At 40.1% G+C, this 12,828-nt stretch overlaps 1 protein-coding gene across 1 annotated transcript in view; it reads right to left on the reverse strand.

Annotated features, from left to right (window-relative positions):
- LOC104968154 (uncharacterized) overlaps positions 1-12,828 on the reverse strand; it is a 21,229-nt gene that overhangs the window by 4,616 nt on the left and 3,785 nt on the right. The window contains exons 5-19 of the mRNA XM_010797728.1: positions 11,121-11,192; positions 8,966-10,889; positions 8,767-8,859; positions 8,576-8,683; positions 8,268-8,424; positions 7,693-7,885; positions 6,973-7,035; positions 4,477-6,268; positions 4,207-4,287; positions 2,777-3,307; positions 2,397-2,470; positions 1,893-2,042; positions 1,373-1,533; positions 1,126-1,285; positions 842-1,036 (exon numbers count right to left, since the gene is read on the reverse strand). Of these exons, the coding sequence (XP_010796030.1) occupies positions 842-1,036; positions 1,126-1,285; positions 1,373-1,533; positions 1,893-2,042; positions 2,397-2,470; positions 2,777-3,307; positions 4,207-4,287; positions 4,477-6,268; positions 6,973-7,035; positions 7,693-7,885; positions 8,268-8,424; positions 8,576-8,683; positions 8,767-8,859; positions 8,966-10,889; positions 11,121-11,192 (5,754 nt within the window). The remainder of the gene's footprint in view (positions 1-841; positions 1,037-1,125; positions 1,286-1,372; positions 1,534-1,892; positions 2,043-2,396; positions 2,471-2,776; positions 3,308-4,206; positions 4,288-4,476; positions 6,269-6,972; positions 7,036-7,692; positions 7,886-8,267; positions 8,425-8,575; positions 8,684-8,766; positions 8,860-8,965; positions 10,890-11,120; positions 11,193-12,828) is intronic.

Here is a 12,828-nt window from a genome sequence, read left to right on the forward strand (position 1 = left end):
TGAGTGTGTGAGTGAGTGAGTGAGTGAGTGATTGAGTGAGTGAGTGAGTGAGTGAGTGAGTTAGTGAGTCAAAGTTGTATTTATCATCTGAATTTGCCGAAACAAGTTTAATATTCTGAAAGCCAAGACTTTGTTTTAATTGAAATCAGATGAAAACAAACTGTAACGGACCCTGCCGTGTTATTTATGATTACTGTACGCTTACATTCATAATGTCAGCCGGAGGGAGGGGGAGCGGCGCTGCGGAAGAGCAGATTGCCTGTCATCTTCCCTTTACAAGCTTATAGAATGTATTTATCGTGTGAGTTTGGAAATAAAAGTTTCATATTCTGAAAGCCAAGACTTTGTTTGTTTAAAATCAAACAAAACACCCGAACCCCGAAAAAATAGTTTTTTATACAAATCCACGTTTATTTTGAAATGAGCCGTTGCGACTTCCGACTGATTTCGATAGAGCGGGTCACAAATATCCAAAATCAGTTCAGTAACGGTTTTCAAGGGGACAATATTTACTCAAATTGATGGGTTTGGATGATGGGGGAAACTCGTGTCACAGGCTCTTTAAGGTCCATTTTATTTTCAAATTTTTTATAATCATATTTGAAAGAGTAGTGCGTTTTAAGTGCTGGTATTGATGTTTTTAGGTGGCTATATTTGCTGCTGTCCTCATCCAGAGCTGTACATTTCTTAGCTCCTTTCTCTTTCTCCAAACTGGGGCCCAGCCAACATCATCTACCCTTACATATAGGAATATGGATAAATACCTCATCAAACCCTGCAAACAAACATCCAAACTTTATCAATTGAAGTAACGTTTTTTTCTTTTCTCTTTCTTTCGCACCTCTATGAACTGGCGCAGACAGTTCTCACTGCAGATGGTCTTGGTCTCCTTATCCACCTCCAGCTTCAGAGGTCTGTTGCGGCAGGTTGAGCTGCAGATCTCACAGACGGCCTTAATCTCCCCGAGGAAACCCTCCAGGCAGGAGTTGCTGCAGAACGTGTGGACATCTTCATTCAGGGTTAACTTGCAGGTGGTCTGAGGAGGATAATGATAAAGAGCCGTCAATACGACAAAAACGTTATGGTTACAATAAAACTAATTTAAAAAAATGTTTTTTTGCTTACAGTGCAGGATTTGTTGCACATGCTGCAGAGCTGCTGTGGTGTTTGGGTGCATACAGGGTTGGACTTAAAGGAGATGAGGCAGGTGGGACAGCAGAAGTCCTTTATAGTTCCTTTAGTGTCCACTGCAGCCATGATGAGGTCCAGAGGCTTTGATATCGCCCTGACACAACGAGGAAAACAGGTACAAAAAATGTGAGTACTAAAACATTATTTTCTGTTTTAAAGTCGTGTTTTTTAACAGACTCACTTGAGGCAGTGGTGACAGGACTTGGTGTCTGGTTTGTTGTTAGGGAATATTTCAAAAAGGCAGTTTTTGGAGCAGAAGACATCTGTGAATCCCTTCTTCTGGTAAGCTGTTTGGCCCTTCATCATGCTTTTCTTGCAGTAGGAGCAGTTCATCTGCGTCGCCTGAGATGTGAGTGAACATGGCAAAAAGTACCTGCTTTGTTTGACTGTAGTTTGTTGGGCAAGGTTTAAACACATACATGCTAATCAAGCAAAAGTATAACAAAATACCTGGCATTTAAGTTAGAACTGCATTAACTTTATACAACATAGAAAGGTATCTAGAATACTATTTAGAATGAACCTGTATATTATTGAGAAATTTGAGAGAAGTTCCAAATGTTTGCACTTTTACAACACAACTGTTCTTACAAACAAGACAATTAATAAGATAAATCTTAAAAAATATATATATTTTGCTCTGAGGATTCCATAAAGGAGTGTGGTTTCTAAAATCATGATTATACTATATATGCGTTTACCTTTGCAAAGCTCGGCTTGTCTCTGACGTTTTTGGATGTAGAGTTTGTTTGCTTGTTTTCCTCATGGATGGACGGATCTTTCACTGGCGATTTGACGGAGTTACAATCGGAGGGTAATTGGGAAATGTGGACTGAAGTCTGAAACTTTTCCTAGGACAAAACATAACAACAAATAACAATATTGCCAAATGGGGAAACTGTGGCTCTTTTTATGCAAATGATAACACTTTGTTAAAAGAGAAAATAAGGTTTTATGAGACTTTTCAAATGTGTCATTCATAATTTCTTACTACATAGGCTACAGTTTTAGCAATCTACACCAAGCCATGGGTGTACAATAGACACCCATTACAAAAAAAGAGTGATGTGGTTGCCAACATCGCGTATATAAAGAATGTATTTAATGTATTAGTATTGTAGTAGTAATAGTCGTAGTAGCAATGTATTTAATTCATACTTCAAACAAGATTTTGAGAATGAAAACGAAAAAAAGTGGATACTCACAATGTCAAGTTTGGGGATTAATATCTTCACTTTTTTCATTCCAGCGACTGCAGCTAATAATTTGTTCTTCTTTTCTATAAAAAAAGGGAACACAAAGTAAGTGTAAAACCATTTAAATGTTATACAGTCCACATGCTTCTTTACAGACATTCATGGTCCCCAGAGGATGAAGCTTACTCACTAAGGTAATTCATTTTCCCTTTGCTTATCCCTGGACTTAATTGCAAATAATAAGCCAAGTTTAAAACTTATTCAATAAATAGTCTGACATTTATTTTAGAAGGATAGGCACAACATTTGGTTTGGACATTACTGGTTCCTAGATTATGTATCCTTCTTAACGACTTTGTTGGTTTAAGAGATCTCTGGTTACATTTTACCTGCATTTATGAAGTCAGGGGAACTCCTGATATCCACATCCATGTTGTTTGCTGTATCACCTTCCATTGTCTCTTCAAGCTCTGCATCCGTTGCACGATTGTTAAGTGAACAATTGTTCTTCTGACTATCACTGCTGTCATTGTCCTGCTCCGTCACATCTGTTATCAAAGGCGTCGTTTCACGTTCTTCATGATTTTCCTCATTTCTGACAGTGTCTTCATCTGTGTCCATGTCAAAGTCTGCATTCATGTCATCATCACCATCACTGAAAGACATGTGTGTAGCATCCTCGTTGGTAGGAGACATGGTCTTCTCAGGCGTGATAACAGCAGAGCTCTCAGGCATCTTCTGTGACCGGTCATCCTTCTCTGTGTTCTCTGAAAACAGAGAAGGATGACATTTTCGGATGACATTTTCCACATCGCTCATCTCAGAAGAATCACTGTCCGGCCTCTTTTTCGGGGCTCGCCTACGTTTCTTTTGGAAAGGAATTGTTTTGGTTTCAGAAGAGTCTTTTGTGAATGGAAGACCTAGAGGAGATACATTTGAGAGAACATTATGAAAACTTGTATTATTCACTATTTACTTATTCCTTTCCTCCTTTTGTCCTTGAACAAATCATGATCTCAAAAACAAATGACACATTCAGTATTCCATATCCTGTATAAAATGATACATCTTCGCTCCTCAGTGCAACAGGCTGAAACCAAAAGTCATGGACAAAAGGTCAGCGAAACTTGTGCTAGATATAAATGGTTTAATATTCATAAGAACTGGAGCCCCGATTTCATTTGTGGGAAATTAGAACAATATGGTATATATGGATAAAATACATCTGTTTCATCTGACTTTTTCATGAATTATGAAATAAAAATGTGTAATACTACATAAAAAACATATTGCATTTAAAACAAGACCTCAGTGAGTAAAAACAAGGAACCAAACTAGGGCTGTCAGTCGATTAAAATATTTAATCGCATGATGTCCTGTCCATAGTTAATCGCAAATTAATCGCACATTTTTTATCTGTTTTAAATGTACCTTAGAGGAATATTTTTTAATACTCTTCTAAACATATGAGTGGTCAAATATGCTTTATGCAAATGTTTGTTTATTATCATTGGAACAATGACAAATATTCTCCAAAATATTTTCAATATAACAACCTGGAACCTCTCTCTCTCTTACACACTCTCTTAGTCTACTTCTTTGCACTGAGCCAGTTGCTCAAACAGACATGCCTGTTTACAGTTGTCGGCAAAATGCCGACAACTGTAACAGTAGACGGTAATCTTGTGCCAGTGAATGCTATTGTAATGATGCTTTCTAACAGCTTAAATGCCACAGAAAACGTCTGCATGGAAAAACTATTCTGAATTACAGATGAGTATTGGAGTTAACAGTAGGAGAGTTTGTGTGTACTACGTACTTCGCAGCAGAAGAGAACTTTCTGATTCTTCATTGTCCTCCTCAGGATCAATGTTCTTGGAGTTGTCCAGCTCTAATTCATCTGCAAAGGAAAACAAGATACATATTGTGGTACCACTAGGACTAGGTGATTTAGATTATCAATTCATGACATTATTCCAAAGATTTATATTTTTTAATTGAATAATCAGTTAAAGGCTTCTGTCTACTGAAGCAAAAAAACACGAAAAAGCCAAATAGGGCTTCTTTAAGTAATGAGCTGAACACATACCTGGAATGTCAATTTCCTTGAGTGATTTGCCTTCATATCTTTCAAGAGATCCATCCTCCACTGCTGACAGGAGCACTGAGATTTTTGCAATGTCAGCAGCTGCGTCTGGCGTCTGATAGTACTCTCTGTCAGTCTGAATGTCGCGGCCCAACAGTTTGGCTAGCTGACCAAGCTCGTCATTCGTGAGGCTGACAATCTGGAAAACTTTGGCAATATGTTTATGGAAAAGTGCAAAGCGAAGGTGTGACGAGTTCTTTACACCACAGCGAGCTGCAAAACTGGTGGCGACGCGATGTCCCTGGTAGAAGCTTTTATGTGAGCCATCCGGTCTTGAGAATAAGAAGGGATTTTCTGTATGTACACCACATGCCTCTCTCTTGTTCTCAAGCAGGATTAGTGCAGTGATCAATTTAGGGGTCAATGTAGCAGTAACTTTTTGGCCACCAATGGTCTTAACGTTTATCTTCACGGTGTGGTTGGACAACATTTTTTCAAACTTTGACTGGCTAGCAGAATCGTCTTTATGAATCTCTGTCTGGTCCTGTTCAAGGAATGACTTGAGCGTTGCTTTTGAAACTACTGCCATATTTTTGTTTAAGACTGACACTTCTGCAGATGTCACCCTCATAAGTGCAGTGTAGACCGAAGAGCTTTCATGCATTGTCAGACTTTGAACCGCCAAAGCTGCTGTCTTCTGTATCCACTGATAGAAAAGCTGCACATCATGTATGAATGGTATTGTTGCTATATTGTTTGCACCTGATCTCAGTGGGACAAAGTTCCATTCTTTCTCACACAGTTGTATGAATTTCTGTGCTTCAAGGATCTTCTCTGTATCAGCATTCTCTTTCCAAGCTGTGGCAAAGCTAATATCAGCAATTTTCTTAAGCGAATTTCCTAAATCATTCATGAGAGTTGGTTTTTCACAGGACATGGTTTCTTCATTGAAGCCACTGAGCTCTCTCACTGCTTCAACGACTTTGCTGAAGTTTTGCAGTTTAGTAGCATCTTCCAAGCTACATATCGACTTTTTCTTCAATGCTAACAGGAGTCGTCCAATTTGTCTCAGCCTCAATTTGACACAACTGTATGTTTTTGCTGTTGTTTCCTTCCTGGGGTACATAACCTGTGCCAGCTGCAGTAGTAAGGGACTATTCCAGATTTCATATGAAATGTCATCCCTCTTCAGTGTTTTTAACAACTTCCTCACAGCTGATGAGATTTGTTTGGGGTCTGTTGACTCCGCAGCAGCTGAAACTTGTGTCCTTTTACCTATCTGAGGATCTGAGGACTTCTTTGCAGAACAGTTGGGCATATGTCGCTTAAGTTTCTCACGAACAAATATGTTCTTACAGTACAGACAGGCTGCATAGGTTTGAGTAGGGGTGGGAATGCTTGGTCTCCTTCTCACTTTAAGTTCTCCACAGCGAGTCTTCAACACCTCTTGATTGTGTTTTTTATTTCCTCTGTCACGTAACTCATTCAGTAGAGCTTTTCGTTGTTTGGAGTTTCTGCGTAGTTTTAACACTGCAGCTATATTAGGCTCTTCATTTCTATGGGTAAAAAGGTGCCTAGAAATTTTAGTCTGAGCTGCCCCGCAAACGTAACAATAATTGTTTTTGGTGAATGAGGGGTCTTTGAGCTCTTCATCAGAGCTTGAATCAGTGTTTTCCTGCTGCCTGGTGTGTGGGGCATCAACCTGTTCTTCAAAGCTCTGCTTTTCAGAAGACGGCACGTATTCTTCGTCACAGCAGGATGCTGCAGAACTGAAGGATCCTGTTGACTCCTCAGCCTGGAAATATTTAAAACAAAACATTTAGTAATTCCCCACTATGCCATAAGAGCACAGCCTTAGACTCATATATTCTACTTTTAACATTGTTAAGCTTGTTTTGTTTTCCTTTTTCTCTTTGAAATAAACTGGAGCAATCTAAGATGTTCTTGTGCTGCTTTCTAGTTCGGTAATTCTAAGACAGATTTATGCTTGATAACAATGGTTTAACAGGAGTCCAGCTGCAGAAAATAACAGCATAGGTTTGGAGTTATAGTTCAGCACTAGAGCACTCATTCATATCACCACCTCAAGCATAGACTGATGAAATACACCCGATTAAGCAGTATTGCAGTTTGATTATATTAGAGTCTTATTCACTACTACAACCACCTTAATACTGTCATCACGGCCAATAATCTCCCATGGCATCAGAAAATTGCAGAAGAAAACACAAAGCACTAGGGATGCATCAATTTAACATTAGTACAAGTGGCAGTTGTTTTCTCTTTGTGTTGTTTTTTGTGGTCTTACTTAGACAATAGAAGCAGATTCTTTGAAGAAGCCTCTGGATATACACACCATCCTGCCATGGTGTGAAAGCTTTGACTTGTGCCATGAAAATGTACGTCCAAATCAGCATTGCAATGCTTTGTGTTTTTTTTGTACTGTCGGTCGGCCATATTTACCATGTGTTTTATAAGGATAATGCATCAAACACTTACATCCTCAGATGAAGATTCTTCAGCATTTAGATCCGTTTGTGGTGTATTCTGTTCACTGCATTCCTGTAAAAATTGAGCTTTGAGTTTTATTCTATTAGACATTGGTGAAATTGTCATGATTAGCATTTTATTTTTGAGTTATAGTCTTCTCAAACAGTGGTTCTCAACTTGTCAGGCCTCAGGACCCATTTTTTCCTTTGTCAATAAATCGAGACCTGACATTTCCATAACCACTCAAATCTATTCAACAAAAAATCGTGCTGTAATATATACGCTTTTCAGCATACAATATCGAAAAAACATCAGCAAATATGTTTTATTGAGAAGATGATCACTATGTGACAGAAGTTTTCAAAAGCGTTTATGGTCTCCGGTACTTACAGTCCAACGCGTAATTCATGCACAGAGTTAGAAAATCGGGCCTTCAAAATAAAAGTTAAGACTTTTTTCCAAAAAAAGAAATTCAATTTTCTTTTTCTCTCACACATCTGCAACCCACCAGTTGAGAACCACTGTTCTAGAACATGTTTTGTGAGGTCACAATAACCTTAGACCACAGAATTGTAATGCAAAATGTGTATAATATCCCTCCAGGTGCTCCTGAGATAAAGTCTTCAAGAGAATGGGACGGATAAACAATATATGGATAACTTAAAGACATATGGCCTTCCTCCTAGGCGGTCACCACTGTTGAGGCACAAACAAAGATTATAAACCTACCCTTGGGCGCCACGGATAAGAGGAGTCTCCATAATTGTAAGTTATCTCCTCGCCTGGAGATATTGCTGTCACGGTGAACAGGCACAGGTGTGGTTTTCCCTCATAGACAATTTTCTTCATTTCACAGTTTGGCCTTATATGATCGTCATTCACGAGTCTCCCGAGGGTCCCATCTTCATTCAAAGCTGTAATGCTAGAAAGAAAAATATTCTTAATGATACTAAAACCACGGACAAAATATATTTTGTACAACATTGACTGGGCTCGATTTGTGACAGATTGTTAGATACTTTATGATTTCATTATTAGCAACTTACACCTGATGCACTCCAACAACTCAGTTTTGCAGGTGAATTAAGCCATTTAAAATTCTACCTATCTAACTTTTTCAAATGTACACTGACATGGTAGCCTGATGTTGAAATATATTGTGTAAATGTACTACACCCATACACTTGTTGATAAATCAATGTTTAACTTGATAACATCAATATTTTCTGATCAAAAGCCAAAATATAGATTTTTTTTACGAGTCCCCTCCTTAACGGAGAAATCTGAAAAATAAGTAAACTCACCGCCAGTCTCTTCCGATCCATGAGAAGTCAAATGAATAGTTTTTCAAAGTGTCCCCACACTTTTTTTTCCTGGTTTCTTTGCGACGGGAGATGTTCCCACGATACTCAACAACAAAGGTGGATGGTTCAATGGATTCATTTGTAAACACACCCCTCCCTATAAAAGCAACAATAAAAAGGAAATTCCATGTTCCATCCAATTATTGACCAACAAATTCAGTAAGAGTTATTGTGCAGGGCTCATCTTATAGTGCGCCGGTCTTTCTTTAGGACTCCCCGTTAGCTAAAAAGGAATAAACTAAACAAACCTTTAATGGGGTCAATAAGCCGTTCCTCCAGGAAGGGTTTGTCTCCGCATGTCTTTATGTGCTCAAGGGCGTCTTGCTCAGGAGTCAGGCCTTGTTGTTCCGCAGCATCTAGAAACGTTATGCGTTTGATCAATTTCTGTGTTATTTGGGAGATGAAAGTATGAATAAAACGGAAACATTTGACAACATACCCTTCCACTGAAGGAAAACATCTGATTCTTTAAAGTACTCAACACCATCATCACTTTCAGAGTTGTCCTGCTCCGTATCTGACTCCAATTCATCTTGAATAAAAGGCAAGATATAATTAGTTATATGGTTATTTGTAGTTTTAAAAGAGTTCTTTCTCAGCCACTGGCAGAAACAAACAGTATAATACTGGATGCCTACCTCCAATCTCAATTTCGTCCAGAGATGTTCCTTTGAATCTTTCAAGAGTACCCTTTTCCATTGCCAGAAGAAGTTTTGCTATTTTTGCAAGTTCCAAGGCTGCCTCTGGCGAACGATAATAGTCCCTGTCGGCCCGGATGTCCTGACTCAACAGTTTAGAGAGGTCATTGAGCTCGTCGCTCTCCAGGTTGAGAATCTGGAAGATTCTTGCAAGGTGCATTTGAAGATGTAACGACGTGAGATGTAATGGGTACTTTGCACCACACAGACCTGAAAAGAAATTCATGCAGCTCTTTCCAGAGTGGGTGCTTGTGGGAGAAGAATCAGGCTTTGCAAACACGAAAGGATTGTCTTTGTGTACGCCACATGCTTTTCTCTTGCTCACAAGCAGATTTATTGCACTGACCATTTCAGAGGTCAACAAGGCAGCAATGTTTTGGCCTCTCCTGCTCCGAACATTTATCCTGATGAAGTGTTTGGACAACCCTTGGGTAGAGTCGTCTCTTTCCTGGAATGTCTCCAGTGTCATTTTTGAAACCTCGGGTGCACATTTGCTTAAGACCGATGCTTGTGCGAGGGTTACTCTGCAAAGTGCATTGTAAACCTGTGGGCTTTCATACTTTTCTATGCTTTCACTGGCAGAAGCTGATGTTGTTTCTAGGTTCATGTAGAACATCTGCACATCTTGTGTGAAGGGTATGGTACATGGATTGTTTCCTTTTCGTCCACCCAACGAAGGTCGGGCTGTTTGGGCCACAAGTTCACACCATTCATTTTCAAACAGTTTCAAGAATGCTTTTGCGTCCTTCAACATCTGCTCATTACTATTACTTTCAGCGAGGACAATTGTGCAGATTTTTTTCAGTGACTGTCCAATTTTCAAAGGAAGACTTTGTATGTTATAGCTCTGCATCTTTTTATCAAAACCAGCGAGGTCTTTGACAGCCTCTACAACTTTGTAAAAATGTTTTGGTTTGATAGCATCCTCAAAGCTTAATATCGACATTTCGAACAATGCCAACAAAAGTCTTCCCATTTCTCGCAGACTGCTTCTTATTTTTTCATATTTCTTCTGGTTATTTCCATACTTCTTGATCAGATTCTGTGCCAGCTGTATAAGAAGAAAATCATTTACAACTGCAGATGAGATCTCATCAAGTTTCATAGTTGAGAGCAACTTCCACACATCAGCTGTAATTTCTTTGGAGAACGGTGACTCTGAAAGAGCAGTTTCAATTAAGACTTTTGCCCTGCCGTCCTTTGTGGAGTATGGCGTTGTCCTAGAAGGACATCTGGATACGTGCCTCCACAAAGCATTACGTAAATACATGCATTTACAATGAATACAGTGCACATGGGTTTTAGAAGTGATCGCACTGGTGGTAGGTCGTCTTTTCAGTTTTAACTCTCCACTGTTCTCCTTTAACACCCCTTGGTTATGTTGATAATTTCCCCTGTTACGAAATTCACTAAATAACTCTTTTCGTTTCTTGGAAGTCTTCGGTAATGACTTAGCTTTAGCGATTTCAGGAACTTCCTTAGCATGCTTTAAGAGATGGCGAGAAATTTTAGTATGACCTTTACCGCAGACATAACAATAGTTTTTATTGGGACTAGAACCTCTTTTGGGTTTTGGTCTAGCCTTCCTGGATTTGGAGTTTCCATTCCTGTCGAGTTCCTCAGGGTTGAAAGCAGAGTCGTCTTCCTGCTGGCTGCAAGAAGCATTATCTGGTTGCAGCATAGAGGTCCCCATCATCTCCTGAGAAGAGTCTAGATCTGCAAAAGCTGAATTGTCCATGAAATCCAGCTGGTGGTTCATATTGGTAAAACTGTCACTGCCATGACTTGTTCGACTGTCAGGAAGTTCAAAGTCATCATCATCAGAGCTGGAATTGTCCGAGCTTGAAGCTGACGAGTCCTCATTCTGAAAATAGAGTACAAGCAAGGCATTTTATATAAAACAGTAGATAACTTGCATAAGCACAAACTCATATACACAAAAACACATGGAAACATATGTAATCTACTGCTTTGCCACTAGAAAACAGACAGCCCAAAGTTTATTTCTGACAGTAAGTTTCAGATGTGTGTGAAAGCAGTATACATGTTGCTAATAAAGTGGTACAGTATTATTTTTAGATAGTCTTTTATATACCCTTTCATTCCTTGGTGTTGATGTAGTAGCGTGAATGCCTGAGTAGGAAGTACTCGATCCATCGTAGGACGCCTGCATAGGTTAAATGCCATAGAAAAGTAATGTGGACATTTGAGACAGGGATTACCTGGAGTGGAGTCATTGTCTACTGCCTGAATTAATACAAACCAGGTGTTGGCAAGATGCGTGGAGGCCCTACGTTTTCAACATTTCAAATGGAATGCCTTTACCAAATGTATTTTTTATATATTCAAAGCTTCTAGGGAAGTTTCGAATTAAGCTTTGAATATCTGCATATTACGATGGGGTGCTTGAATTTTGACTTGAGCCGTCCCTTATAGATACAGTCTTTTTACGTTAGTGAGCCGGATCATTTGGCTCGGCTCTCTAATGGCGCGTTTCCACTGCAGCGCTTTAAGCGTGCCGAGCCGTGCGGGGCCCGTTTTTGGTTGCGTTTCCACTTGGCCTAGTACCGGCTAGCGGGTCCTAATTCACAGTTTTTCTGGCCCCATAAAATCGTGGTTCTAGGGCCAGGAACAATCGGGCTAAGTCGGGCTGAGTATGCTAAACTAGAGAGAGAATTGCTGGCAAGGGGGCTACAACTACAACAAGATGAACATATTTGACCGTGATTTAATTGTAATACACGTTTCAAAATGATGCCGAAGTAACAACATACTGATACCGGTTAGTAAAAACCCTGAATTAATGCTTTGACACAGGAGAGACTTGCCCCGCTAGGAACGCGCACAATTCCGCTTGCACTATTGGTGATGTTCGACCCGTTTGGCCTCATATTGTCTACAACTTGTTTGACACGGCGGACAGTTTGTTCTATGCGTGGCCCAGCAGCTCACGGTTCAGTCCCGCTTATAAGTTCGGTACGTTTAGACAGAAGCCATACATAACTTCTAACCTATAGGCTTGTAGCCGCCCACGGGCGATAGTCGCCTGTGTGCCTTGCACACGCTAAACCTGCGCTGCTGTTCACTCGTGCGCGTATGTCTGTGTGTCTGTGTCGTCGCCGTTATGACTCCGAGGCCACCCATTTGCATACTACCCAGTTGACTTCTCGGCTCGTTCTGTGTGCTTGATCGGCCGAGGCGTATATTAACCGCCTGTAAAAGGTAGATTAGTGCTGGAGCGAGTGTCGAAGGTTACAAAGTCCGGGACGGGAACTCTACGGTTTAGGACTACGAACTTGTATGTATCCAGAGATATGTTGTTAATATCGTGTATGTGTGGATGTTTCGGAGACATAGATCCGTAACCCGGAGCGCGCTGACTACCTGGATACGAGTGAAAAGAAGTTCGGTTCCCCGGTTAAAGGACGCTCTATGTCAATTGTTGGGAGCCCAATCCGCTCTCTCGCCGCGTATCTTAGCGTGTGTCGGTTCGTTGTGAGAAAATGGATGTGTGTTGTGGAATCATTTAGTTGTCGGGAATCTGACTTTTAAATATGTGGACAGTCGTGATGTGTGTAGGTGATTGTATACAATACATGTTTAGTACTCATAGTCTTTCAAGTCTGCTCTCGAGAATAAGTACCTCGACATTGGTGTCTACAGGGACATGTTGTAGCGACCAAATAAATGCAGCATATCCGGCAACAACACTCCACCTGTTCAGCCTCGTAAATGTGTTTTTAATTCTTGTTGTTGTGTAAGTCTTTTTGTGCGTAAAAATTTTCAAAAAAGCGGACGACAGA

The sequence above is a fragment of the Notothenia coriiceps genome, unplaced genomic scaffold (genome assembly GCF_000735185.1).
Source record: "Notothenia coriiceps isolate Sejong01 unplaced genomic scaffold, NC01 NC01_scaffold00038352, whole genome shotgun sequence".
Taxonomy (NCBI): Eukaryota; Metazoa; Chordata; class Actinopteri; order Perciformes; family Nototheniidae; genus Notothenia; species Notothenia coriiceps.